General features: G+C 53.9%; 2 protein-coding genes and 1 long non-coding RNA gene across 9 annotated transcripts in view; 2 read left to right on the top strand and 1 right to left on the bottom strand.

The window, feature by feature from the left end:
• Positions 1-9,943, top strand: part of SAMD11 (sterile alpha motif domain containing 11) — a 98,261-nt gene extending 88,318 nt beyond the window's left edge. For 2 of the 3 annotated variants that reach the window (XM_052691546.1, XM_052691545.1), the window contains exons 20-24: positions 2,352-2,467; positions 2,575-2,653; positions 3,203-3,906; positions 5,646-5,770; positions 6,628-6,981. In XM_052691546.1, coding sequence (XP_052547506.1) covers positions 2,352-2,467; positions 2,575-2,653; positions 3,203-3,906; positions 5,646-5,770; positions 6,628-6,837 — 1,234 coding nt within the window. In that variant the 3' untranslated portion in view covers positions 6,838-6,981. Of the gene's footprint in view, positions 1-2,351; positions 2,468-2,574; positions 2,654-3,202; positions 3,907-5,645; positions 5,771-6,627; positions 6,982-9,088 lie in introns of those variants that run through there. The other variant, XM_052691547.1, reaches the window with a different exon arrangement.
• On the top strand, positions 7,577-8,737 carry LOC128084894 (uncharacterized). Of its 5 annotated transcripts, none has more exons than XR_008208721.1 (6): positions 7,577-7,785; positions 8,024-8,057; positions 8,228-8,329; positions 8,432-8,499; positions 8,602-8,635; positions 8,670-8,713. It is a non-coding gene; the product is annotated as an uncharacterized LOC128084894 (long non-coding RNA). The 5 variants fall into 5 exon arrangements; XR_008208724.1 differs by lacking the exon at positions 8,602-8,635 and adding an exon at positions 8,534-8,567; XR_008208722.1 differs by lacking the exon at positions 8,602-8,635 and having other exon boundaries at positions 8,670-8,737.
• NOC2L (NOC2 like nucleolar associated transcriptional repressor) overlaps positions 9,512-27,307 on the bottom strand; it is a 34,875-nt gene continuing 17,079 nt past the window's right edge. The window contains exons 15-20 of the mRNA XM_052691548.1: positions 23,491-23,634; positions 19,618-19,731; positions 16,878-17,013; positions 13,642-13,785; positions 11,895-12,071; positions 9,512-10,856 (exon numbers count right to left, since the gene is read on the bottom strand). Of these exons, the coding sequence (XP_052547508.1) occupies positions 11,941-12,071; positions 13,642-13,785; positions 16,878-17,013; positions 19,618-19,731; positions 23,491-23,634 (669 nt within the window). The 3' untranslated portion in view covers positions 9,512-10,856; positions 11,895-11,940. The remainder of the gene's footprint in view (positions 10,857-11,894; positions 12,072-13,641; positions 13,786-16,877; positions 17,014-19,617; positions 19,732-23,490; positions 23,635-27,307) is intronic.

The raw sequence follows: 27,307 nt of genomic DNA, 5'->3' as shown, positions 1-27,307 counted from the left end.
TGGGAGGTGTCGTGATGATGGCTGCAGCCTGCTGCCAGCACAGCCAGCCAGCCCCGAGCTGCGTGCCGCCTGCCTCTTACCTCGGGTTTCAAGTGTCTCTTCCTATCAAACGCAGAGCAGAAGGGAGCAGAGCTCTCATGCCTTCTTATTCCCCCTTCTTCCAGCCGTTCTAAATTTATTTCCACGCCTTGCCGCTTCCAATCTGCGTTCCCAGCCCCGTTCCCATCTCCCACTGCAGCCTTTGGAGCACGCTGGGAGGATGCGATGGGGTTAAAGCGTGAGGCTCCGATTTAACAGTATAATGTGTAACCCCATAATGACTTTAAATATTGATTATTTGAAGGCCATTAGCGCTTATTGTTAAGGAAAAGTCGATACTTTTTAAGCCTTGCGAACCATTTGTCTCCTGTTAAAGGACATATCAAATTTAGCAGCATGCAGTGCAAATCCCCTAATACTGTGCTCGGGAGGCTCCAGCTGGCATGGCAGGGGGGCAAAGAGGGCTGGGGGCGATATGCAGGAGCACTCTGATGGTCACAGAATTGCTCGTTGCAAAGGCGAGGCTTATCGGATGCGATGGCCCAGGGCTGCGTTGGTGTTCTGGGAGTGCAGCTCAGCCCTTGGTCAGGGAGGCAGAAGAAGGGGAGGAAGGGGAGGATCAGCTGAAGGCTGAGATCTGCCTGAGGGAGGAGAGCGCGAGGCTCTGGCTTTTGGTCTGAGGCTGCATCTCCACATCCCATTGGGGTCCCCGCTGCTGTTGGCCATGTGCATGGCAGCACGGTCCTTCCTTCCCAGCAGAGCATCGCTTCCCAGCCCTGAGCATCTCAGCCCCTGCAGGGCTGGCGGTGGCACAGCTCCTCCTGGAGCAGAGGGGCTGAGCAAGAGCGGGTGTGGATTCCTTTGGGATCACAGCGTGCAACCTTAAGCACAAAACCATCCTCTGGTTAACGCTCTGCTTGCCTCTAACCAGAGAGCCTTCCGTTTTCCTCATGCCCAGCCCTGGTCCCCAGCACAGATTGACTCTTCTCAGCTAAAATCTGGGTTTTTAAGCATCTCTGTGGGCAGCCCCGTTCTCCCCACGCCGATTCCCCTTCTCCGTGCCCACAGATAGGGGGTGCACCCAGCGTTTGCCTGGCCGGGGAACGGTTAAAAGCCGACTCCGTTCCCTAAATTGCTTCTTATCAAACGAACAGCACGTCTGCCAGCCTCGTCTCCCCGTGATTACAGCTAATTACGATCGAACGGACACCTCCTCGCCCCCGTCATGCCGCTTTAATTGTCCGTTATTCATCTGCAGGCTGTCCGGGGTGGCAAAGCACTTGGCAGCCCAGCGACCGAGGCCTCAGCTAATTGTGAGGCCTCGGGGATTAGGGCAGGTGATTACACACTTCATGGTGTAATTACATAAGCATCGCTTGGCTGCTGCCCCGGCTCGGAGCCGAAGGTCACGGCGCTGCGTTACCTGAGATTAATTGGAGCTGCCACCGAAGTGCGAGGTGCTGGCGGAGCGGTTATACGATTAGCATTAACATTTCAGCAGCGACGGATCGATCCGTGGCTCTCCTCCAGACACGGCGAGCTGTGCAATTAGTTTAGAGGAGAGCTAGGGGAGGAAGGAGGGAGGGAAGGAGAGCCGGAGGCGGCCGGGAAGGGGAGGAATTTCAGAGGGCGGCATCCTTCTCTTGCAGTTGGAAAGCTGCAGTGCTGTGCAGCCATCTGCCCGTGGCACCTCACGCTGTGTGCCCTGCTGGCTGTCTGTCCCCGCCTGGGATTCTCCCCTTGTCCCACACTCACAAGTCCCCATTCCTCCCCGCTGCCTTCCAGTCTCTCCCAAAGCAGATTTTATGGGGAGATGCTGTAAAATGAAAATAAATGGCGCAGCACTTGGCTCTGCCTCTGGATGCCCCGGTGAAGGTAATAATGTTGTAAGTGGCCATCAAAAGGAATTAAGAGACGTGCAGCCGGAAAGCAGAGATTTGCTTGCAGGCTCCCAGGGCAGATTTGACTAATGGAAGAGACCTTGGCTCCTATTCCTTTCTTGCATGTTCTTGTTTTCTCCTATTTTTTTTCTTTGCAAAGCAAGCAAGCTCTACCTGCCGTGCTTCCATGCATTGTCCCCTTCCCACCCCTCACATCTCCTGCAGCTCACTGACCGGCCCATCCAGCTCCCAAAGCAATTCTTGGCATGGACTCCACTCCCTGCTTGCATTCCTCTTTTCAAGTTCTGCATATGGGCAGTGGACATCTTTTTATCTCAGCCTTTATCTCACAGAAGAGATGCTCTGCCTAAGCCAGCACCTTCCCATCACTGCTTCCAGGTGTTCAGCATGGATTTCTTTTGTTTCCTGCAGGGAGATAACCCACCCACCGCCTCTGCTCTCGCCCCAGAACGCTCCCCATATTGCCCTGGGGCCCCACTTGCGACCTCCTTTCCTCGGGGTGCCTTCAGCCCTGTGCCAGACACCAGGTGAGCACAGCCCTTCCCTGCGCAGCCCTCTGGAGAGCTGGCCCTCCTGGGTGAGCCAGGATTGCACGCAGAGATGAATAACCCAGTGTTCTTCTCCCTGTCCCCAGGTTACGGGTTCCTACAGCCGGCACAAGCAGAGATGTTTGCACGGCAGCAAGAGATGCTACGAAAGCAAAACCTGGCAAGGTAAGGAGTACAGAGGGCTGGTGCAGAAGACAAGCCTCCCGTTGCCTTCCACTGCCTCCCGTTGCCTTCTGTTGTTTCCCATTACCCTCTCTTGGCTTCCATTACATTTCATTGCCTCCTGTTGCCTTCCGTTCCCTTCAGTTGCCATCCATTATTTTCCCTTCTCTTTCATAACCTTCTATTATCCTTTCCCTTTCGTTCTGTTGCCTTCCTTTGCCTTCCCTTCTGTTATTCCTCTTGCCTCCCCTTGCCTCCCATTCCTTTCCTTTCCCTTCCATTGCTTTTCCTCCCCTTGCTTTCCATTACCTTCCATTGCCCTCTGTTCCCTTTGCTACCCTTCCGCTGCCTTGTTTTGCCTCCCGTTGCCTTTCCCCTTCACCTGTGGAATGGTGCACGATGCCAGTCTGGAGGAGCTGCCCCTAAGCAGCCTGGCCAGGCGAGACAAGTGGGTGTGCAGGGGGGCTGTACTTGAGGCGCCCCCGAGCTCCAGTGAGGCTTAGCGAGCTTTGGAGCCCCCTCTCCCACTTTCCGCCATTTCTCTCCTCGCAGGTTGGAGATGTCGGCTGAGATCATCCGCCAGAAGGAGCTGGAGAACCTTCACCGGCAACGACTGCTGGCTGGTGACCCTCTAAGCCTGCACCCCGGCTTGCCCCCGGACCACCCCGCCCTGCGCAACGTGCACGACATCCCCGAGGGCCACCCGCTGCGGGACGAGCTGTCGCGACGCAACGCCATGCTGGTGCTGCGGCACAACAACGCACCGCTGCTGTCCCTCAACCCCAGCATCCCCAGCAGCTCCACGCCGCCCAAGGAACAGCCGCGGCGGGGCAGCCGGAAGGCGGCACATCACCGCGCCGAGCCGCAGGGATCCAGCGAGGCCAAGGAAGCGGCGGAGCCGCGGGCGCGGGACGGAGCACAGGACTGTAATGACGAGGAGATGAAGGACTCGGAGAGCGACGCCGACGTCAGCGATGAGAAAGCGGAGAGCTTGAAGGCAGAGAGCAGCGGCTCAGCCACGGAGCTGAAGGAGTGCAAAGAGACGGGCAAAGGGTGCGAGGGGGGCAAGGAGCTGGGCGAAGGGACCGGCAGCCAGAACGCGCCCTGCAGCTCCTCCAGCGCCGAGTCCCCCAGCCACCTGCTTGGTGCTGGCATCAACAAGAGCGAGGTGAAGTACCTGCCGCCAGCCTCCATCCCGCCGCCTCAGCCGCTGCCTTTCGGCTTCCCCTACACCATGAGCCCCTACTTCCATGCAGGTGGGTTTCGGGGTGCAGCAGCGCGCCGAAGAGCGGGGCTGGGTGTTGGGAAAAGGGTCTGCAGGGAGGCGGTGGAGTCACTGCCCGTGGATGAGCTCAAAAACCATGGAGATGTGGCACTGAGGGACGTGGCGTTGCATGGGATGGTCTGATGGTCTTTTCCAACCGTGATGGTTCTGTGGTTTGATGATTCTGCGAGTGAACATGGTGATGGTGGTGGGTCAGCCTCTTAGAGGTCTTTTCCAGCTTTGAGGACTCTGTGGTTGTGTGTGCGGGCATGGTGGTGATGGGGCAGGGGGGATCTTGATGTTTTAAGTGGTCTTTTCCAACCTTATTGATTCTACGGTTCTTCTCTGTGGCTGCGGGAAGCAAACACCTTTTAATGAGCTTAAAGGTCTCTGTGTGCACTGAGGGAAGACAAGGATGGTGATAATTGCCAGCAGGGACAAAGTTGAGTCCAAGCCACACGCACAGGCTGGATAGTGTGATGGATGGAGGCATCTCCCCATTGCAGGGACCTTCACCCGGGGGCCATGGACAGCTTCAGGAAGAGGCAGTGGGAATTCTTAATGGGAACGGCCAGAAGTGGTGTGCTGGGAAGGGAGGAGCTCACCCAGTTTCCAAGCCCAAATCGTTGGGCTGTGTGTGTGTGTGTGTAATCGCCCCCTGCAGCAAACTGCACGGCTGGGACAAGGCAGGGAATCCACCGCACCACCTCTCTGTCAGCCAAAAGCCCGAACCCACCTCAGCTCGCAGCAATTAGCAGAGCAATTAGCAGGAGGCAGCGCGGCGCTGGGGCTCGGCAGGGAGCCGTGCTGCGGGTGGGCTCGCTGCCCCCGGCACCGCCGGTTCCTTAACAGCCATTTATTATCATCGCTTTGCATTTCCATCACCAGCGCTGTCTGCAGGCTTTGGCAGCGATCTCGCTGCTGCTTCGCAGAGCAAGCCCTGCGTCTTTTCCTAAGGGCTCTTTTGCTCCGTGCATCCCCGTAGCAGAGGCTGCAGAGAGTTCCCAGCTCTTCCAAAACGGCTGGAGGAAAAATGACAGGCAGGTCGGCTTTGGGTTGGGTTGCAGCAGGGACTGTGCTGTGACACCTGTCCGTGGGGCACTGCCTTGGGACGATGAGCGCCGCTCCCTGCCGCACGCTGGGCCCCATCTGCGTGCTGCTCCACAATCCATTACCGCTCCGTCGGCCCATCATTTATCACCGAGGCAGACAGAGGCTTGGCAGGGAACAACGCTGCCCTTCTCGCATCCTCCGGGCCGGCAGCACCCGGTGACATGTCATTATTAGAACAGAAGGTGCATCCCTCCGAGCTGCCCGCTGCCTATTTGTTATCATTGTGCGAGCTGCCAGCACGGCGGAGCAGGGCTGGAGCGGGGGACAGCCTCCAGCCTGGGCACTGAGCTGCTGCTTCTCTGGGTTCTGTGCCTTTTTCCCCTTTTCCCCCACCTCTCTTTGCTCCCTTCCCCCCGTCTCTTCCCTGCAGCTGAAGCACATTGCACACATGCAATGCATTAGCTAGGATTTTTCCTTTCCCTGCCCCCCTTGCTAAGCTGGGGACCTCCAGGAGGAAGAAGCTATGAATTGACCCTGCCCAACGCTTTAATTGACAGGTCATTAAAGATGAATGTGTGGCTGGAGAAAAATATTCAGATTGCAGGCTGGCTGTTGCCCGTGTGGGATTTTAATGATTTATGTGCCTTTCCCCACCCCTCCCTCCCACCCCTGACCCAGGCACTATGGGAGGTCTCTTTCTGGATGGCGATGAGAGCCCAGCACTGGAGGACATCAGCAAATGGACGGTGGAGGACGTGTGCAGCTTCGTGTCCAACCTGGCGGGCTGCACTGAGTACACTCAGGTAATGCTCTGTGCTGGGGATGCCATCCGTGCCACCATCCCTGGGGGCACACAGCTCGGCTCTTGGCAGCTTTGCTCAGGCATCGTGGGCAGATGAGGCTTCAGCAACAATACGTAGCTTTGTCCCCGTGGTGGCTCAGCACCCGTGGGACAGCTGGGGAGGACGGCTGCTTTGCTCGGTTTGGGTTTTAGCACTGAAGGGAGGGAGGCTGCTGGCTCCTGGCCACGCTGTCTTCGGAGGAAGGAAACGGGCATATTAAGTTTCGCAGGGTCAAAGAGCAGAAACACACACTGCAGTCATAAGCAGTTTTGCTTGTGGAGCCCAGCGATAAAAAACACTGCCTGCAATCTGACAGGGAGTGGAAAGCTGCCCTCGCTGTGCTGCTGGGTGATGGCAGTGCCATGTGCAGAGGAGGCTGTGGGATTGGGATGCCCAACAAACCCAACACAATGGGCATGGGATTGACGTGGCCCAGAACCTGGCTTGCTTAGTTTGAAGGAGCAATAAGCCCATGTGTGCAGCCCTTCACAGCACAGAACTCCTGCATCACCTTGCCCACAGAGATAGATGGGGGCAGGTTTAAAAATGCATTCAGATGGCACAGTTGAGCAAGGCTGGGTGCATTAGAATGCGTTCTGTGGAGCTGCTTTTTTATCAGCCAGCAGGGTGAGGGCTGCGTGTGCCCACTGAAGGCTGCTGTGCTTTACAAGCCAGATGGCTCCGCTTTCTCCAAACAGTAGGAGTGACCCCAGGGGTTGTCAGAGTGGAGATGCTTTCCTCCTGTGTCTCGTGCATGGATAATGGCCTGCAGTGCTGCTGCCCTGTGCTGAGCCCGGCTCCTGCTCCCTTCCCTGCAGGTATTCCGTGAGCAGGCCATTGATGGTGAGACCCTGCCCTTGCTGACAGAGGAGCACCTGCTGAACAACATGGGGCTGAAGCTGGGGCCAGCACTGAAGATACGCTCACAGGTAGGGCCCCTTCCTCAGCTGCACTCGGTCATTCAGTCTGGTTTCAAGCAGGCTCATTCCGGCCTCCAAAACACCCCACAAGCTCACCTATCTACCTGATGAGCTTCTCATTGCCTTCCATTAACTGCCAATGGGGAGCTGGCTGCAGAGGACACAATGCACAGAGTGCCATCCCCAGAGGGTGCCATGCTGGTAGCTGGTAGCTGGGATGGCAGCTTGCACGCAGGCACTGCTCACACAGGGTTTCCCTAACCCACGAGCTGTGCATTTGTTGTATGATGGTAAAACAATAATGGTGAGTTTACTACTTTCCCTACAGCCCTCACTGTTTATGAGGAGTCTAATAAAAAGGTTCTGTGGGCAATTGTTCCCCGTGGGTCAATTCAGCAGGAAATAAAACTCTTATGTTTCTTAAAAAACAGTGGATGCCAAATAGCTCACAGACATACCGAGATTGGATTTGGTAGGGGAGAATGTGAGATACGGGCTGAAGCTAGAGAAACCCTGCTTCAATTTAATCAATAGTGTTTAAAGTTCTATAATAAGGCATGGGGAGCGAGGGGGGGAGCAGCGTCCCGATGCTGCTAACTGAATAATGCCCCAGTTGTCTGGTTGGAGCACATGCCTGTGTTTTTGTTTAAGCTCAAATGTGAACCAGCTGTGTAGGTGCTGGGAAGCTGGGAGGCCTTTGGCCCTTGCTGGGAGGCAAAAGCGGCTGCGGGAAGGGAGAGGCTGCAGGCTCATGGCTTCCTGTGCACCCCATAGCCAGGCTCTTTCTTTTTTTTTTCCCCCTCTTCCTCTTAGAGTTGGTCCTGCTGTGCACAAGTGGGCACGGACTGTGCTGTAGCCTTCCTGGTAGGTTTGGGGTGAGCAGGAGGAGAGCAGAAGGGTTCTATTGGCCCAGTGCTGCTTGCAGTGACAGCTAGCAGGCTGGTATCCCTCAGCCAGCTCAAAGGGAAGCTGCAGGCAGCAGGGAGCCCCGGTAGGAGGGCAGCAGGACCTGCTGTCACCACTACTACCACCAGCACTGCAGCCTAACCTGGCCAGGTACGTGGGCTCCAGCTTCCCCTTGCTTGGCCAGGTACATGGGCTCCAACTTCCCCTTACTTGGCCAGGTACATGAGCTCCAACTTCCCCTTACTTGGCCAGGTACATGGGCTCCAGCTTCCCCTTACTTGGCCATGTACATGGGCTCCAACTTCCCCTTACTTGGCCAGGTACATGGGCTCCAGCTTCTCCTTACTTGGCCATGTACATGGGCTCCAACTTCCCCTTACTTGGCCAGGTACATGGGCTCCAGCTTCCCCTTACTTGGCCAGGTACATGGGCTCCAACTTCCCCTTACTTGGCCAGGTACATGGGCTCCAGCTTCCCCTTACTTGGCCATGTACATGGGCTCCAACTTCCCCTTACTTGGCCAGGTACATGGGCTCCAACTTCCCCTTACTTGGCCAGGTACATGGGCTCCAGCTTCTCCTTACTTGGCCAGGTACATGGGCTCCAGCTTCCCCTTACTTGGCCAGGTACATGAGCTCCAACTTCCCCTTACTTGGCCAGGTACATGGGCTCCAGCTTCCCCTTGCTTGGCCAGGTACATGGGCTCCAGCTTCTCCTTACTTGGCCATGTACATGGGCTCCAACTTCCCCTTACTTGGCCAGGTACATGAGCTCCAACTTCCCCTTACTTGGCCAGGTACATGGGCTCCAGCTTCCCCTTACTTGGCCAGGTACATGGGCTCCAGCTTCCCCTTACTTGGCCAGGTACATGGGCTCCAGCTTCTCCTTACTTGGCCAGGTACATGGGCTCCAGCTTCCCCTTACTTGGCCAGGTACATGGGCTCCAACTTCCCCTTACTTGGCCAGGTACATGGGCTCCAGCTTCCCCTTACTTGGCCAGGTACATGAGCTCCAACTTCCCCTTACTTGGCCAGGTACATGGGCTCCAGCTTCCCCTTACTTGGCCAGGTACATGGGCTCCAACTTCCCCTTACTTGGCCAGGTACATGGGCTCCAGCTTCCCCTTACTTGGCCAGGGACATGGGCATCTGGTTCCCCTGACCTGGCTATGTACGTGGGGTCCACATTCCCCTTATCTGGCCATGTACAGGGGCTCCTGGTTCCCCTCACCTGGGGCTACGTACATGGGTTCCACGTTCCCCTCACCTGGCCAGGTAAGCAGGCTGCAATTTCTCCATGTTTCCACAAACCCTTCATGGGACAGCAAGACCTGAGCACTGCAGTGTGGACTTTGGTTCGGCGCCGTGCCGCGAGCTTCCCTTTATAGAACAGGCACAAAACAAGCAGCAGGAAAACGCAACCCTTGCATTTAACGCTCCTCCCTTTCCAACAGGTGGCCAAGCGAGTGGGCAGGGTGCTCTACATGGCTGGATTCCCCATGGCTTTCCCCCTGCAGCCCCCAGGGCTCAGGCCACCAGAGAGGGACCTTCCTCCAGCTGAGCTGCGGCCCTCATCCACGGGCAGCGTCTCCTCCCCGTTCAGCAGCGCTCTGCCTTCCGCCAGCCGCATCTCCCCCAAGCAGGAGAATGGGAACCCGTCCATTGGGGCTGGGCTCAGCGACACCACCAAACCACCATCCTAACAGCTCCCAGCTGCTCCTGGAACTGAAGGATGGGTCGAACGAATGGAAGGTTTTTGGGGAGCAGGAGAGCCTCCCTGGGCAGCGTGAGACGGAGGAGCGAGGAGGAAGGAGGGTTTGATTTGTTGTTATTTTTTCTGGGATGTGTTTTGCTTTTTTTTTTTTGGCTTAAAAAGGAAAAAAAAAAAAACCAAAACAAAACAGTAAAAAAAAAAAACAAAACCTGTCAAAAGGGAAGGAATAAACGATCCAAAGATGTATTGAGACAAGGCCAAGTGAAGAAGAGAAGGGAGGCGGTGCTGGAGGGCTGCGGTGCCGTTCCCTTCGCCTTCTCACGCACTGGGAAAGCAGAGCTGTGATGGTTGGGAATGCTTTTTGCCTTCGAGGAGCTTCCAGGCACTGGGGGGGGGACTGGCACTGCTCCTCCATCAGGACTCAGCGCTGCTGAGCCACAACATCCATCACCAACAGAGCTCCCCCCCTTCCCACGGATCTCCTCCTCTCCCCTGGAAACTGCGCTCAGTTCCTCCATTCAGGTGTCTATGCATCTCTAGTGAACTTTTGCAAACAATACCAAAGACAAGACAACGAGTTACACAAAAACACACACACACACAAAAAAAAAAAGGAAAAAAAAAAAAAAAATGAAGAAAAAAAGGCAAGTTTGTGGTCCATGTTTACTCTGGTGTGGATGGTACGGCACAGGCAGTGTGGGGCTGCCCATGCACACACTGCTGGACTCTGCCCAGCCCTGCAGAGCTGGATTTGCTTGAGCTCTAAGGAAGAAATGAGTGTGTGCTCATTGGGGGAGTTCAGGGTTAACCCCCCCCTGCCCCCCCCAGTCACATGTACTGCGGACTCATTTATACACCTTTGGGGTTTTTTTGGTTGTTGGTTGGTTTGTAGGATTCCTGTTCTTTTTCAAGCCTTGTTACAGAGGTGGCTGTCGTTGCACATTCAGGCCTGCTGCAGACCATGGGACAGAGGTCCCTGTGTGCCCCCAGAAAGGGGGGGGAGGATACTGGGGGGGCAACAACAGCAGGCAGGGTTTTGACTACTGTGAATGCAATGGTAACTCCTGGGGGCAACCTCCTGTGACCTGTACAGTTGTGAGCAACAATCACAATCAATCACATGTGGTACTTCTTTATCTCTCTCTCTGTCTCCTTCCCTCTCCTCTTTTTGTTTTGTTGAAACCTTGCACGTGCTGCCATCTTTTTTTCTTACCCAATAGCTTGGTGGTACATTAGCTTCTTTATATTGTAAAAAAGAGAAAAAAGAAAAAAAAAAAAGAAAAAAAAGCAACAAAAAAACCCAACTCCTCCCCCCCCCCCCCTTGTCATTATCCATCACATCACAATAAAAAAAGATGCTTTCCAGCAATCAGTTTGAATAAAAAAGGACACCACTCCGTTTACAAACAGTACCTGGCCTCCTGAGCCCCTGGCATGGCTGTATGCTTTCCTTGCTGTGTGCTGTGCTGCTGCCACTGGGAGGTGGGGGCAATAAGCACCGTGCTCAGCTACCTTACAAGAAGTAAAGGTAAGTGAATGTGTTTGTCTTGAAGGCAGGGCCCCAAAGTTTCCATCCCAGGCTCCTCTGTGTCCCTGCCATCAGAGGTACAGAGCCTCAGCCCTGAGCTCTGAAGCCCCAGTAAAGCAGCAGGTGCTCTGCCCCCGCAGAGGGAGCTGTAAATATAACAATAAATTATTAATTTTGGAGGAAACTTCCTCCCCCCCCCCCCCCCCCCCCCTTCTGGGACTCTGAGGCTGATAATTATTGTCAGTGCAGTTGGGAAAAAAATACACCCTTTCTGTTCCTGTTTCTGCCTCTCCAAAAAGACATTGTGAGTTCAGAATAAAGCAGAAGCAAACAGCCCACGCTGCTGTATGACTGCAGCAATTGCCTGTTTACCTGTGCAGTAATTTTTGGGAGCAGCACTGTGGAGGAAGGCAGGGCTCAGTCACACCTGCAGGCCCTGACTTATCACTTAGCATGGGGCTATTGGACACTTGTGTATTTCCTTACACTGTTAGATTTAATTTTTCCTACTCCATCCTACTTCTCAGCCCTTCCCTTTGCGTCCTCCCATAGCCCAACGTTTGTTCCTTAAGGTGAATTTCTTCAGTATACATAAAGCCAGCGTGGCAGATGGATCTAATGATTCCAGTGCTGCTGATTAAAGGCTTCCACTTGCAGTGATAGAAAGCTCTAAATGCTCTACACGACCCCTGAGAGCCCTTGGGGGGAGGGCTTGGAGAGAACCCCAGAGCCCAGGGGTGGTTGGATGGGCAGAGAGGAGTCCTCGTGCAAAGAGCTTGTCCTTCCCACTTGATCAGCTGCTCCAGCAGGAGCTGAAACTGACCCCTGTGTTATTTAAACCAGATTTTAATGCGGGCTTTTTTATTACCTACACCAGTTTGACTGGCTTCGATGTGACCACAGAACATCAGCAAAAAAAACATGGGGGTCGAACAACCTGCAAAAGTCCAAGCAGCTTCAGCGCCGTGCCTCACTGCAACAGTCCTGGGGGGCAGCACCTCCTGCCCCAAGAGCTTACCGCCTCCTGGAGAACCAGCCAGGGGGGCTGCAGGGTCGGGGAGGGCTCAGTCATCATCGGAGAAAGCCAAATCTTCCACCACATCCTCCTCGCCATGGGCCAGCTGCTCGAGGTCGGAACGTGACAGCGCCTGGGGGCTGCTCCTCTGTGAGCCCCGAGGGGCTGCCTTGTCTTCCTCTGGGGGTGGAAAGAGGGAGAGGTGTAAATCCTGCTGTACTGAGGCAGGTGGAGGCAACTCGTCGCTAATTAATGCCAGACACTCATTAATTTATCAGTGTTGCTGCAGCTCCCAGATAGCAGTAGAGTACTGCAGGGTGATGTACAGTGCTGGCTCGGAGTATTGGGGGAGATAGGAGAGCGAAGTCACTGCTGTGCCTGTTCCTACCTGTGGTCTCACAGGCTCTGACCTGCTGGAGCTCTTCCCTGCTACACCACCAGACCTGTGTGCTTTGTGGAAAAGCAGGGCAGGGATGCTCAGCATGGAGCTGAAGGCCTGGAGGACCCATCCATCCACCCTGAGCTGCCACCCATGGGTGTTCAGCCAGTGAGAGCACAGCCAAGAGGGAAAGAAGCAGCCACCATGGGTGAAAAAAGGGAGGACCAAGAGTTCCTGCTCCCATTACACTAAGCTCATCTGCACATGCCAGGAACAGAGAGGGAAAATGCTCTCTCTCCATCCTTTGACGTTGTCAGAACATGCACCAAATACCCATCTATTCTGGGCTCTGAGGGTGGGCTGTGCATGCCAAGCCACAGCCATCTGCCACATGAAATCAGGTTCTGCTCTCACTTGGACTCTTTCCCCCTTCCTGCTCTCGTTGCCCCCCAAACTGGTAAAGAAAGGCAGCACCACAGGAGAGCTTCCGTGGCTGCTCCCCACAACCACACATGACACCCAAAGGCATGCAGTGGAGCAGAGGCTTGGTCCTCTGACACCCAGGCTCAAAGTGATGGTAAAGATAAACCCATCCAGAAAAGAGCAGAGCAGCAGAGCCCTGGCAGCCCCCACTCTCGTCTGCTCAGCTCGCAGCGAGTTGGCAGGGGCAGGCAGCTGAACGTGGTTACTGTGCTGCTGGGCACAGAGAAGGCTCTGAGCTGGCTGCAACTCTGTGCAGGAGGCAGGGATGGCACAGAGCTGCTGGCCCAGCACCACACCAACACTACACACTGGGAGAAGCAAGCAGGACCAAGCATGGAACAAAGCTGCCTCTTGCAGAGCCTGCACTGCTTACCTACAGTGTTAAAAAAAAACAGATGAATGCATGGCTTGGCCAACATCTCCTAGCTGACCTATCCTGGGAGGAGCAACTGCTAAAGGTTATCCCTGTGCAGCCCCTCGTGCCCCTGGCACTGCTCAAAGGAAAGGTGAGGTACCCCCACCACACTCCCCTGCACAAGTAACCCACGGGGAGCCTTCAAGCAAAGCCTGCTGGGGTGGGCTCTACTTCAAGCATTTGTTTGAGCCTCGCTGCATGAGGCCCCTGCACTGAGATGAAAGGGGCTGGTGGCTTGTTAGAGCAGGGGCTGCAAAGCCCTTAACCCTTTAGCTCTCAGTGTGAGCACAGAACTGACAGGTCTCCCTGTCCACGCAGTGTGTATGAGAGAAGCCCTCCTGACACCCTGCAGCTCAAAACAGCAGCAGAGCAAGAACAGAGAAGACAGCTCCTTTGTAGGAAAGACCCCAGGATACAGACCAGCCTCCGGCCATCAATAATTCCTTTTCCCTTTGCCCAGGTGCACTACTCACCATCTGAGTCACTGTCTTCCTCTAAATCTTCCTCGTCCTCCTCGATTTCATACTCTCCCTCTTCATCCTCATCATCCTCGCCATAGTCCTCCTTGCTGCTGCCTTCTGAGCTGTCGTCTGATGCCTCCTTGCCTTTGCCTTTCCCTGTAAGTATTTGTACTTTGTCAATGGAAACACAAAGAGGAGCACAAGAGCAGGAAGCACACACAAAGGGCACATCACCAACACCCCAACGTTCACCTCCCCGTGCTGGAGGGAACCTCACCGCACTGCTCTTGCTGGTGTGCTGCCCAAAGGCCTTCACACTACAGCCCAGAGAATGATGCACAGCATTTCAAAAGCTTCTGGCTTGAATTCATCCACAAATAGGCATTTGAGATGGCCAGGAAAACACCTTCCTGCCCTGCTCAGGGAGCTGTGAGTGTTAGGAGAGGGAGATGGACAGCAGAGTGCAATGAGGAGAAATGGGGCTGCTGAAGAGACTTAGCAAAAGCACAAGTCATGAAGCTGGGCCAAGAGAAGGGCTGGTTCCTGGGAGCAATAGTGTACAGCCTCCATCCCTCAGCTGCTATACACAACTGCAGACATGGGCTGCATGGTTCAGGGCATCCTTATAAACCCTCTGAGCTTCATTCCCTCCAAAAGTCACAACAGAAAGGTTCAGAACCAGATGTCACTGCAAATCCCCTCCTAACCAGGTCCAAGGCAGTCAGGAAAGCAGCACCAAGAGCCTCTGGGTGCACGGCCTGGGCAGAGAAGCACCTCAGAGCCTCTGGATCAGACTGCCCCCGAGCACTGAATCACCACGTGTCTAAATGGCAAAGGCATCCTGCACAGGGAAGAGCACAGCCACAGCCTCTGCTCACCTCCTTTCAGCCCCAAGCTAAGCCCAGCTCACTGCTGCAACCTCCCTTCGCCTGCATCCAAAATTGCCATTTACCCACGCATCAGTCAGTCTCTCTGCTACTGGTGCACATCCTTCTCATTTTGGCATCTCTTCTGTTGTGTTTTTTTTGCCTTATCCTCCCTTCCCAGCAGCCGATCCAGCCAGGCTGGCCACAGAGCCATCCATAAGCTGGCTGCCAGCTCGCCGCTCGCCGCCATCCGTCAGCGCCGCGGCCCCAGGGGCAGCCACAGCCACATCTCACAGCAGGAGCCTCCCGGGCAGCCATGCAGAGAGCTGAGGAGATGGATGGCAGCGCTGCTGCCGGCGCCGAGCATATTGATGGGCACCTGAGAGCTCCGGCAGCGGCGCGCGCTCATCCATCAGGCAGGGCCGGCGGCAGCGCCGACAGCTCGGCTGGGAGCACGCAGAGAGAGCAGCTGTGGGCAGGGAGAGGAGCCGGGCTGCTCCTGCACACCCTGAGCTCGGAGCACGCCTCCTTTTGTATCATGCACGCAGGTCCTGGTGCATTCTGCAGGCAGAAGTTGAGCCGTAGGTAGGAGCACACCTGTCAGGCTCGAGCTCCCTGCTCCTCAGGATTGCGTATCTCCTTCCCTGGACCCTGCGTGCAGCAGGAATTCTGCCGTGATTATTCTGCTAGGAAACAAGAATAGAACTAAGCTCTCTTTCCACACCCCCGGCCCCCACCGGCCTGGCATTAAATTGATGCAATATGATTACGTGAGGAATAAATGAAGAAAGCCGTTTGAGTTCATTAGCAGCACACCGGCACCTAACGCAGACGGCTGGGCTGGCTCACTGCACGCTGCCTTTAATTGCTGCACCACCAGGCTGCCCACACCTCTTTCCCAGCCATTAATAATCTCCAGGAGCGGCCGCCTCCCCCCCTGGAGAGCTGTCAGCTGGGAAATGAGAGGAATGCAGGAGCTCCCCCACCTCCTTGGTGACACACATTGATCAAATCCACGCTTTCCTCCCCACCGCAGGGCTCCTTCCACCCTTGCCTGCTTGGTGGTTCCTAAAAGGTGCAAACTCCTTTCTCTTCACGCCTTGCAGAGAGGCAACCAAGCGACTCTGGCCTGCCCAGTGCTTTCTCTGCTCCAAAGGGGCACCATTCCTGCCCCTCTGGGGGGGTCCGTTCAGCTCCACCTGCACAGAGCATAAGATGAGGGCAAGGGGAATCTCCCCTCAGATCCACCAGATTAAGAAATGATTGAAAACTCATTGCTCTCCTTCCTTTCCCGTTGCTGTTCACTCATCCCCATGCAGCTTCCAGCCAGATGCAGACCAAAATAAAGCAACCAGAACAAGGCAGCACTGCCTGGTTAGGAGTGCAATGCTGTGATCCTGAGCAGGCAAACCTGTACGAAAGTCCCCTTCAGAGGGTAAGGAGTTTGGTCTGAGCTCACTGGCACAACTCCATCTTCATTCACTTAGAAAGCCCCCAAATTAATCAGCAGTGCTGGTGCTGACATTGCAGAGCTCAGGCCACAAGGTAAGCCAGTGAGACCTCTCAGTAACTCCTCTGCAGAGATCTACAGGTCCCCAGGACTCCAGAACTGGCTCTTTCCAGTAAGAACTCCAAACACAGCTTTGTGTGCTGCTGCACAGGACCTCATCCTACAAAAACACACCAACCTCAGCCTCAGCAAGGTCAGTTTTCTGACTGCTTCTTCCTCCTGTATCACAGCACCCTGTGAGGGAGCCAACATGCATTACTTCTGTGCTAATCTCATGACTGATGCTCACACCTCATGTGTGCCACACACAAGACTCTATCTGCAGATCGAATCTCTAAACAAGAAAATCTCTTTTGCAGGGATGACATTCCTGCAAGCCTCCCTTCTACATACATGATAACACATTGGTTAGACGTGCAATAGCCCAAACTTTCCCTGGTGACAAAGAAGTTTTTCTCAAGCCTCGAGGTGAACTTTTTCAGGTTCCACAATTTACTGTGGCCCCCTCGTGGTCACAGCCAGTGAGAGACACCACTCCATCTCTGGAGCATTCAGACTTCCTCAGGAAAACCTTCAACGTCATGAACTGAGCAATAAAGGCATCAGAAGTGCACACAAGGAGAGGATGACCATTCTCCCATCAATGATTGCTCTGGTAGCCAGCCCCTACAGCAGTTACTGTTTGCAGTGACTTACAGAGTGGAGACCAAGCGAGCCATCAGGTAGAACAACATCCTTACCCTAACAGAAGATGGATTTCTGCATCTCCACCCTCTGTGCAACAGACAGCAAACACGTCTTGTCCCAGGTCAGCTACACTGCCCCACATTACAGAGCTGGACAAGGAGCCCAGCCCAGCCCTGGAGCTGTACCTTTTATGGGGAATCCAACGTTCTCCTCATCAGAGTCTGTGTCCAGCTCAAACAGGTCCTTGAATTCCTTCTTATCTTCCTCCTTCCTTTCATCTAGCTTCTTGCGTTTAATTTCTGGGAAGTTCAAATCTTCAAGCTGGAAGAAACAACAAAACCAACAGTGAGAACAACTTTAGTTTGTACTTCTGAACATAAAATGCACGACACATGAACTTGGCTCTGCCCTGTGAGAGCAGTTGGTCTGCCTGCTGCCAACCAGCAGACAGATCTGTGAGCCCATTGCCAAGGTGAACAACACATGCAGAGCACCACTGCCCCCCTGATCTTTATGCACTACACTACATTTGCTAAAGGGCAGCCCACTGCTGGCACCTTGGCTTTTCATCAGGACACCCCTGACAAGCTGGCTGTCCCACAGCTCTGGAATGCAAGTCATGCAGGCTGTTCTGGTCATCTCTGACATATTCCACTGATGCCAAAAGCTGTGGCAGCCATAGCAGCACTGTTTTTTTGGCTTCACACTCAGCACAGCTCAGTGGTAAGGTGCTGAAGGCTCTGTCTGCACCACGGCTCACCCTGTTGCTGGCCCCGATGGAGATCAGTGGGCCAAGCCTCACCGCTGCAGGCACAGCCAATATCAATGCCATTAAGTACTTGCAATTGACACCACCTCACCGCTCTTTACACCTCTCCAGAGGGGGATTAGGGGGAGGATTTACTTGCCAGGGCTCAGGCCAGCAGGGCGAAGATAATCAGAATGCAAATTAAATCCCAAGTGCACTCTGAACATCAGCTGCCCGCTGCCTGTGCCTGGCTGCACACCTCCTGGGAAGCACTCATGCATTAGCACACATTAGCTTGCTTGGAAACATTGGCCCTACGAGTAATAACTCATTTGCTCTCCCACCCATCAGCCCTCCTCTCTGCCCACTGCCCTCCCCAGCCCTGCCAGGAGCTTCCCCAGTGGGACAGGCACACTCCATCCACAAAGGCAGCCCTCTGGGAAGGGGAAGGAGCTGTGCATTTGTTCCTGCAGCCAATTCCAGCAATTTCTCCCGACCTGTTTCATGGTTATGGTCCCCAGCTGAGCAATATTGATTGTGGGAGCTGAGTACTTACAGGCAATCATCTGCAGCACCAGGATGGGAAGTCAGAAGGTGGACAGAGAGGGGAGCAAAGCACCAAGCTCCTGCCCTGATGGCACCCCATAGCCAGCTGCCACTGCTCTCCTGCAGCAGTGAGACAGGAGCCTGGCACTGCCCAGGACAGAGCTGGGGTTGGAAGTGTCTCAGTCCCTGCACAAGGAACAGCCAACAGAAGGGAAAAAGCTGACAACTGCCCAGGTCCCTGTTGTGAGCCCTGTTTTCCACAGCCCTGGTCACAGTTCTCTGCAGCAGCAGCAGCAAATGAAATGCAAAAATCACCCAAGGTCTCACGGTGACCCCTCATGCATTCCTACAACACATCACACAGGTTTGCAAGCAGGGCTGCAACTGTTCAGGCTGGGCACCTCAAAATAAAGGCCCCAGAAATCCCTCCCAGCTGTGGAGCCATCCCAAAGTAAGGGAATGAGGACTTGTGCTGAGCCCCAGCTCACAGATACAGCCTGTGCTCAGCACCCAGCAGCAGTAATCAGGTAATTTGGAGGTCAGTCTTTTAATTCCCAAATAGAAGGTTACTATCTGCTGAGTCTCACGAAGCTGATTAGTCTGCATCCCATTAAAAACCATTGGGAAAAGCAAATGGACAGACAGGGTCAGCACTGTTACACAAGGCAAGCTGCAGCTCATGGCAGCTGAGAGCCAGGCTGATTTTTTTTTCCTGTTATTATTTTTTCCCCCCAATGGCTGCTAATGGGACATGGATTTTCCCAGCCCTAATGGGCCTCATGGTGTTCACTCTCCTGCTGGGGCTCACAATGCTGCATCATTAAGCTTGCAGTCCCCACCGAGAGAGACAACAGCCCCATTCACCAAGCAAAGATGTCAGGCAGCCACAGGCCCATCTGAAAGCTAACTCCCAAATCTCTCTCTCTGCAGTTGATCCCTTCAGCCCACTTTCTCCAGCAGGGAACAAGTCCCCATCACTGCCCTTGAGACTTCCCCTGGTTTCTGAAGTCATCCTCCTGAGCCACGCTATGCCAAAGCAACAGCCCTTCAGTTACCCCAGGGAACCTCAGCCTCCTGCCCTTATCTCAGCACAGAGCACTGAGCGCTTCCAGGATCTCCCACGTCTTCTGCTGCACTCTGGGACCTGGCTCAAAGCCAGTCATGCTCATGTCCCATCGATTATTTTAATTGTTCCCCACCATACGCTGGAGACACCAATTACATCTATTTCCTGCTCCCTGGCCAAGCAGCCTAGCTCAGCCACTTTCATTGCATTAGCATCGAGACAGCTTTCCTTCAGACTCCTAATGTAAGCACAGCTCCCACCCCCACCTCCTGCACATAGACTGTGCAGGAGTGGATACAGAGCCTTCCCTTTGGCAGAAGGTAAAAGAAATGGCAGGCTGGGCACCTCTGTGCAGACAGCAGGTCCCACCTCTCCAATGGTCACGCAGCACGAGCCTGAACAGGGACAGAGACAAGTTCACCCTGGCACTCCTTCAACCACGCTCTATTAACTTGGGCAAGCCAGCAGGGTACAGGCAGGGCACACAGGCACTGATGCCAGGACATGGCTCTCTCCCTGCCATAGTTACAGGTGATGTGCAGTAAGGAAGGTGTTTTGGTCTTACTCTTTCTTTGCCGGTGATTTCCAGCTGTATCTCCTTCTCTCTTAGCTTCTTCCACTGGGTGTAGTACTTGGTCAGAGGTGTCCCCTCCTCTCTGACCTGCTTCTCCCATTGCTCCTGTGGACAGAGAGGGTGATAATTTAGGGAAGCTTTTAAAGCAGCTCTGCGATACAGCCTTGGCAAATGCAGGGAGTTAAGAGTTGAAGAGCGTCCCCCAAACTGCACTCAGGGTAGGAGGCTGGCAGTCATGGCTAAGGCTGCAAGCAGGACTGAGTGTGAAATTCAGGCAGCAACAACAGCCACCACTGAGTCGGGAGTGGTGTGACTGACAGCTCTCCAAAGAGAATCAAAGGCACAGCTCAGAGAATCTATCAGGACAAAATCCATCCCCTGCTCTCTCGATGGGAGCATTTGATCGCCTGCTCAGCTCTTGGTTTTAATTCAGAAAAACCTCATGCAAGCATTTACAAGATCTAAGTACAAAAGAAGTTTGATTGCCTCTTCCCACTGTTCTACAGCCAAGTGTTTATTTTTGAAACAGACATTTCCTTGCAGGGACTTGGACCCATCCCAACCATGGGAGAGCAGAGAAGGAAGAAATGCTGAACTTGTTTCCTCTGTCCAAGCTGGGAGGATGTGGAGGTGCAAACACCACAAATGCTGGGAAGCAAACGAGATGGTTAAAAACTCTTTCAGGCTTTAATTGTTAGGAATGTTAGTGCTGAAAGAGGTTGGGGGCAGCATTCCAAATCCAAGTGTTCACGTGCTTTTTGACAATTTCAAATCCACGTGGAGCTGTACCTGTTACATGGGTTACCACAGTGCCCAGAGGTTTTGCTCTATCCCACTGCAAAAAGTCCACCTCGTGCAGCAACAGAGACGTGATATGCAAGCAGGAATTTAACAGGTGGAAGAAAAAGGGGATGAGCAATGGGAGAGGCTTAAGACAGGTCCATAAAGAGCATCCAGGCAGGGCTGGTGCACCGCTGGCTCCAGCAGCTCCGCTGCAGACGCCGGCAGGCAGACAGCACAGCTCCAGATTGCACAGGGAGGGATTCCTGAGCAGTACAAAGTCACCCCACTTATAGATCAGGCTGCTATCAGGCTGCCAGCTGTAATCAGGCCATTTGTTGATGCTGCTCGGTATGGACAGCTTCTGAGAAAGGCTCTTCTCAAGGAAGCCAGATGTCTATTTGTTCCGTCTGAGACAGCTCTTTTGGTTTCAGAGTGTGCTGCATGCAGAGATTGAAAGAAAAAAAAAAGAGAAAAGCCACTGAAACACTGCTATCTTTCTAGTCTGCACACTTCAACAGGAGTCTGGAGAGTGGATGCCACCCGACCAACCTCAACCATTTGCCATTCTCCTTCTTTGTCTGCCTCTGCATCACTGTGCTGCTATGGGACATCCAGCAGGGACCAAGACTGTACAAATATAACATCACTGCCCTCCACAAACACAGATGAGGCTCGCTTCAACTTTTTTTCTCTGCATGTCACATTTCAGGATGCTGCTTGCAAGAATCAGCTCAGAATCTGGGCTCTGCTCCTTGGAGTGGAGCAGCACAAATGCATGGATGGGAACAGCGGAGAGCATTTGCTTTCAATCGCTCTTGCTGGCAAGGGGGACAAGCAAATACTTCTGGCCTCCCTCTTTTCCCTCCTCATGCTTCCTCCTCCCTTCCCTTTTCTGGCAGCGTTTACTCCTGCAGAAATGCCAGTGTCCTGCATACACTGGAGACAGCCTGGCAAACTCAGCTCAGATTACGAGGGACAGTCCAAGCCGTTCTGGGAAGCCCAGTCTCTATGAGAGTTTTGGTCCTTCTTGGAAATCTACACCATCTATTTGCCAAGGAGCAGGGGGAAAGTGCGTGGCCATGAGCCACAGAGCTCGTCCCCAGGCACAGAGATAAGCCAGGATCCTCCACGCCAGAGAAGCACTGAGCAGGCTGTTTGCTTTGCTCCCGAGAGCACTGAGAGCCCATGAACCCAAAGAGAAGAAAGGCTTCCTCCTCTCACAGGCCAACGACACGATGCAGAAATACATTTTGCACTAGCAATCCAGGCATCCTCTCTAAGCAGCACTCTGCTTTGCTGCTGTAGCCCTTAAACTGCAGAAAAGGCAGTGTCCCACCAGGCTGGGCAAACCACCACCTGCTTTCCCTCACTAACCCCTTTCCCAGAGGCAGGCTGCTTGCAGCTGCCCCACTGGGACCAGCCCTGCTAGACCCAAGCTGCGATGCTCCTGGGCAAGCAGGTGCACCAGCATCAGCCAGGAGCTGTGCAGGCAGCAAGATGTTAAATTAATCCATTCTTAAAACAGGGGCTGCAGCTAGAGCTGCTGGGAAAAGCAGACTGTGTGGTAGAGTGGTTGGAAACCTTTGGTTGTTTTTTTTTCTAAGCCACGATCTTCCCCAGCCCATCATTCCACAGGGAGCCCTGGGGGCTGAAATCTCTACCTCTGCAGTGTGGGTGGGTGGTCACAGCACTGTCTGTCTGCAAAAAAACACAAAACAAAACCCTAACCACTTTGCTCCAGACGGGAAATAACTCCTCTGGCAAAGCAGCCCCAGCCAGAAATGCCTTTACAGAACCCGAGACCATTTCATCTCTTCAAACCAGTTCTATCAGCCCCTTAATCCCAGAACAACACTGCTGTGTCCAGGCATTGATATGGCAGGATTTCAAAGGATAATTTTCCTGCAGTTACTGCCCCTGCGTGTCCGAAGATGAATTAGTCTGCAGCACAGCTCTGCTCCATCTCCACCTGTTAGCAGTGATATCCAGTGATACCACATGGCCAAAGAGCCATCACTCTGATCCCATCAACAACCTCCCAGACGCAGACATTTTCACCTCTCTCCTGCTTGCCAAGGAAGAATCAGAGCCACCACTTTCTAACAGAGGCACACACACGCACAGTTCACCTGCTACCAGGCTTGCAGAGGGCACTGTGCTGAATAAATACAAATGCAAAGCAAACAGAGCTTCACTAACAGGGCTTAATTGACACAGGGCCCCAATTTCAGCTGAGCATGACAGCAGGTCCCCAAAGGACTGAGGAAAGCAGATAACACCCGTAGCAATGCCAGTTTTGATTCAGGAGGACAGCATCTCTCGACCCGTTAGTCAGATGGCCAACGGTTCATTTTCTAAGGTGAGTTCTGTAGCATCACCCCAGCCACTCTCCTCCACCTCAGCACTAAGGCAGAATTACTCTGAGGTTCAACTGACGGACCCCACACATCACCCAGGGCCAGTGTAGCTTTTCTAGGCATCAATTGTGATCAGCATCTTATCAGCAGGAGGGACAGCAGACAGAAGACAGCACCGGTGTCCCTCGAGAGCAGTTTGCCTGATTGTGGCTCTTACAGCTCACAACTTTACTGACTCCATCATCCTGTTTCCACGAGGAAAGGTTTGCCTCAAGAGTCTGAACTGTCACGTGTCAGCTGTTCTGTGCTGCTGGAGGCAGCTCTCTGCAGGTTGGGAGGAAACCTACAGAGAGGCAGAATCCCCCCCTTCACCTTAGGTAAAAACTGCCACCTATGTATTGGGAGCAGGTAACGAAAAGCAAGAAACTTCCCAGCAAAGGGTATTGCCCCAGCAAAGCAAGGCTCTTCCACACTCGTGCGTATTACAAACAACACAAGGCTGCAATTTACGGGCTGTATTTTCCATGAGTCTCTTGGTTGCAGAGCTTTGCCAGCTCCAGCATCAGAGCCCAGCCGAGCTCAGTTGTTTGCGAGCGTCTGCCCGACCCCACGCTCCCATTCCATGATCTGCTCCTCCTCCCTTCCCCCCCTGCCACCCCCTCGGCCCCAGCAGCTGGAGCCTGACTGTCTTTCCAGGAAGCCCAAATGGAAGCAGCAGACTCACCACAGACTCCCTGCTGGCCACACCGAAGGTGGCTTTCTGACGCCTGCTGGCGATGTAGGCAGAATTTTCCTGCAGTTTCTCCAGGAGCTGCCGGATGGGTTTGCAGTAGTTGGCAATCTTGCATTCCTTCAGGAAAGATTTGAGCTGGGAAGAGGGAAAGGAGAGGAAGAATGAAAGCAATCTAATCGTTTCCAGAGTCCCTCAGCAAGAAGACATCTCCCATCTCAGTGGCAGCATGGGGTGCTGCTAGATGCTGTTGCAGTGCAAAGTATCAGGTCTGTGCTTAGGCAGAAATAAGGGGACAAATGCACAGAGAGAAGAAGCAACAGTGGATGCAAGGTGGCCCAAAGCACAGAGAAGCTACAGCTAGGATGGGAGAAGGTGTCTGCGGGTTAAGGCAACAGCTATTGGGAAGGGAATAGCAAGGGCTGTGGCTTGAGACTGCAGGCTGGGATTGAAGGCAGAGATTGAGAAGATACTGGATACTGGAAATTTCTGCAGAATGGGTCTTCAGCACAGCTCAGTGAGAAGTGTGGGGCTGCTAGAGCTGCAGGTCATGCCAGATGGCCATCTGCAGGGTCATGTGGGGTGAAGTTGGCTTGGTGTCTGAACTACTGACCCAGCTCTGACTGGCACCTCCTATTTTTCAAGGGCACAAACCCACACAGCCACCACACAAAGCTTTACACAATGACTCTGTTGTGGACAACCCACATTGCTGTGCCTAGATACTCCTTTCTTTTCAGACCCAAGGGCTTAGGTGGGATGGTTGGGACAAGAGCCAGTCTGCCAGGAAACCACAAACCCTACTGCTGCCAGCCAGACCATCCCACTTGCAGAAAGTCAGCTCTTGCTCTCTCTGTGTGCAGGAAACACACTGCTGCTCTCACACAGTGAGACTATTTCACTCACACTGAGCCTGTTTTTGTGTTATTGTCTATCTCAGTAGCCACGTCCCCAAGCAAGCCCCTCTTCTTCCCACCAGTACAAACCACCATGCACAGCCCTGACACCTCCAAGCTGAACGGTGAGGCTGCAGCGGATGCTCTCGATGCCAGGAGAGATGCGGGTCTCCAGATTGACCCATAGCTTGAATTCCAGCTCAGCATGCTGTGTGCTAGAAGTTTTTACCAGCCCCAAGACAGCTACATGGAGGGCAGGAGCAGGCTCCTTGCTAGAGCCATGCATACACGAGGCATTTGACATAGAGGAGACCCAACAGGGCCTTCATCTCACCAGGACCTGCAGATGCTATCAGGATTGAGATAATGGGTTTCTAAGCCAGCAAACACGGTGCTGCCTCCTCTAATTATGGCTTCAAAAGCTCTGCCTGAACAGAGAGAGATGGGCAAAGGAGAGGTACACATCCCTCCTGCCAAGCCTACACGCCAAGTGGGTTGGTATGAAACGTGCCCCTCTGTCAGGGCACCGTGCTCTGCTGGGTGGAATCCTGCAGGATGCTCTCCATCACGGAGCAGCAGGGCTCCTCTCGTCCTTTATCCCCACCTGTCAGTGCTCATCCAGCTCAGACAAATGGGAGTTAACACGAACACCTTCCTCCCTTTCCACAAAGCAAAGAGCCCATCAAGCAAGTACAAAGGAACCAGCAGCAAAATGCTCCTGCTGGTCAAGCCTGGCCTCTCCTCACCCACCCTTTCTAAAATATTTATTTTTTAGAGGCGCTGCATATTTATCTCCACCGAGAGATGCATTTGTCATTCCATTTATCTCACTTGATCCCCGCAGCTGCAGCCCCAGATCCATTTCATCCGCTGCCACATACATTATCATTTTTCTTTCGCTGCAGAAGTGTCACCTGAAATCCTGCAAAATCTCAGGCTCTATCTGGGCAGGTTGGTGCTGTCTATGCTCACTCTCACAGCTGTATGCTTCATTTCTCCTCTCCCCCTCCTCTCCCTGACCCCGGCAATCCCTCACAGCCCCACTGCTATCTGCCACGGATATTAACGGGAGGTAATGAGATCTCAGCTCTGTGTGAAGAGGCAGGGAGCAACCAAGAGGGCAAAAGAAGATGGAAAAAAAGGGACCCTCCGAATGCCTTTTCTTCCCCTCTGCCAAACACAGCGACCACTGCTTTCCAGAATAAAAGCAATTAGAACATATGTGTGTGCCTGTATGTGTCTATGCCGTTAACATCCCCGGTCGGTTCCTCGCTGTGATCAGTGGGATTGATTCTGTTCAACTGCCAGCCTTAAACACCGATGCCTTAGACCAGCAGAAACCATGGCAAAACTTCAGCTCCTCTTACAGCAAACACAGGGAGCTACGAGTGATCTGAAGCAGCTGGGCCTGTGTGCGCCAGGGAACCCAAAACCACCCTGACCCCCCACTCAGAGCAGAGGGAGCATTCACTGGGGAGCAGAGGGTGAGCATGAGGCTGGTAGTGACCAGGACCTCCTCCCCTTCTGCAAATCCTGCCTAGCCCACATAGGACCCTACGGAAGGGAGCCAGCCTATGGAAGCAATGACTGCCCAGGAGTCAGCCCAGCTGGCTGGCTGGCTAGAAAACAGCAGCCTTTGAGCTGCCTCCCTCCTCACTGCCTCTACTCCCCTTTGATCTGCCCGCTGCTTCCTGCCTTGCAGGCTTCCCAAGTTCAGGCTGAAGGCAGCTCAGCCCCGCTTCTCCCAGAGCTGCTGCAGCCGTGGCCAGCTGGAAGCCAGCCCCTGCAGCACGGCGCTGAGCAGCGTGAGCTCATTGCAGGGGGAAGGATGGGACAGATGGATTTTTATAGTTAACTGGAACCGTTCCAGGGGAAAAGCCTTCCCCCCACACATTTTCCCGAAGGCTCTCCAAGATTTTGGGAAGCTAACCTCAGCACCCTGGCCCAGCAGACGCCACGAGGCTGTGGTTAGAGGCAGCCAAATAGGAATCCAATAGCATTAATTCTCTGCAGAAACACAGCCTGGTCTCAGGGCGCATTTGGAAGCCACGGGGCTCTGAGTGCCAGAGGGCTGTCAGCCGCTCCTCATTCCGGCTCCGACAGCCCTGCTGCCCCCAGCAGCTGCTGACTGAGAGGAGAGGGCTTTGTTCACTGCTGATAAGCGAGTGGAGGAGCTGCTCCTGGAGCCCAGAGAGCTCCTGTCAGCTCCCATTAACCGCAGCAGCAGGCTGCCAGCCAGGCAGTGCCCGTGCCAGGCGGGACCCAGCCAAAGGCATGTGCCTGGCAGCTGCCAGCCTGCTGCACAGAGCAGAAACAAGGGGATCTGTAGCACGGGGACTCAGCTGAGATGCTGCTCCCACGTCAGCCGGAGGCACTGACAACGTGTGCAGACACGCTGGCTCGTGGCATCGAGGAGAGGTGTGTGTCCCCACAGAGCCCCCTGCCAAGCCAGCATGACACCTGCCACTCAGGAGTTAAAAATAGAGAGGAAGGAGAGGAAAGGAGGGGACGAGTTCCAAGTTCCAACATGTTTGCACTGAGCAATCTTGCTGCTCAAAGCAGAGGTCGCAGCTCATTCTAAACCAAAGCCACCCAGCTAGCAAGGTGTTAGGGGAGGATTATGCACAATACACCCAGACGCACAGCCCTATGAGGCAGTTTTATTACAGGCAATGAATTATGTAAACGTCAGTGGTGAGGAAGAGCAGCTGTGGCAGAAGGAAAGGAGAGAACTTTGCAGCAGTGCTGCGAGGAAGAGGGACAGAAATGGGAACTGTGGCTTTTTGCAAGGATGAATTTGGGATTTGGGGATCGTTGTCTTGTGGAGAGCACATGGTGGAGGTCATAGGCAGGCAGTATGAGCTCTGAGAGCACAGGTACTACGGTGAGGTAACACAGCAATTCTGAACCAATTA

The sequence above is a fragment of the Tympanuchus pallidicinctus genome, unplaced genomic scaffold (genome assembly GCF_026119805.1).
Source record: "Tympanuchus pallidicinctus isolate F22 unplaced genomic scaffold, pur_lepc_1.0 scaffold29, whole genome shotgun sequence".
Taxonomy (NCBI): Eukaryota; Metazoa; Chordata; class Aves; order Galliformes; family Phasianidae; genus Tympanuchus; species Tympanuchus pallidicinctus.
This window is presented reverse-complemented; position numbering and strand designations above follow the sequence as displayed.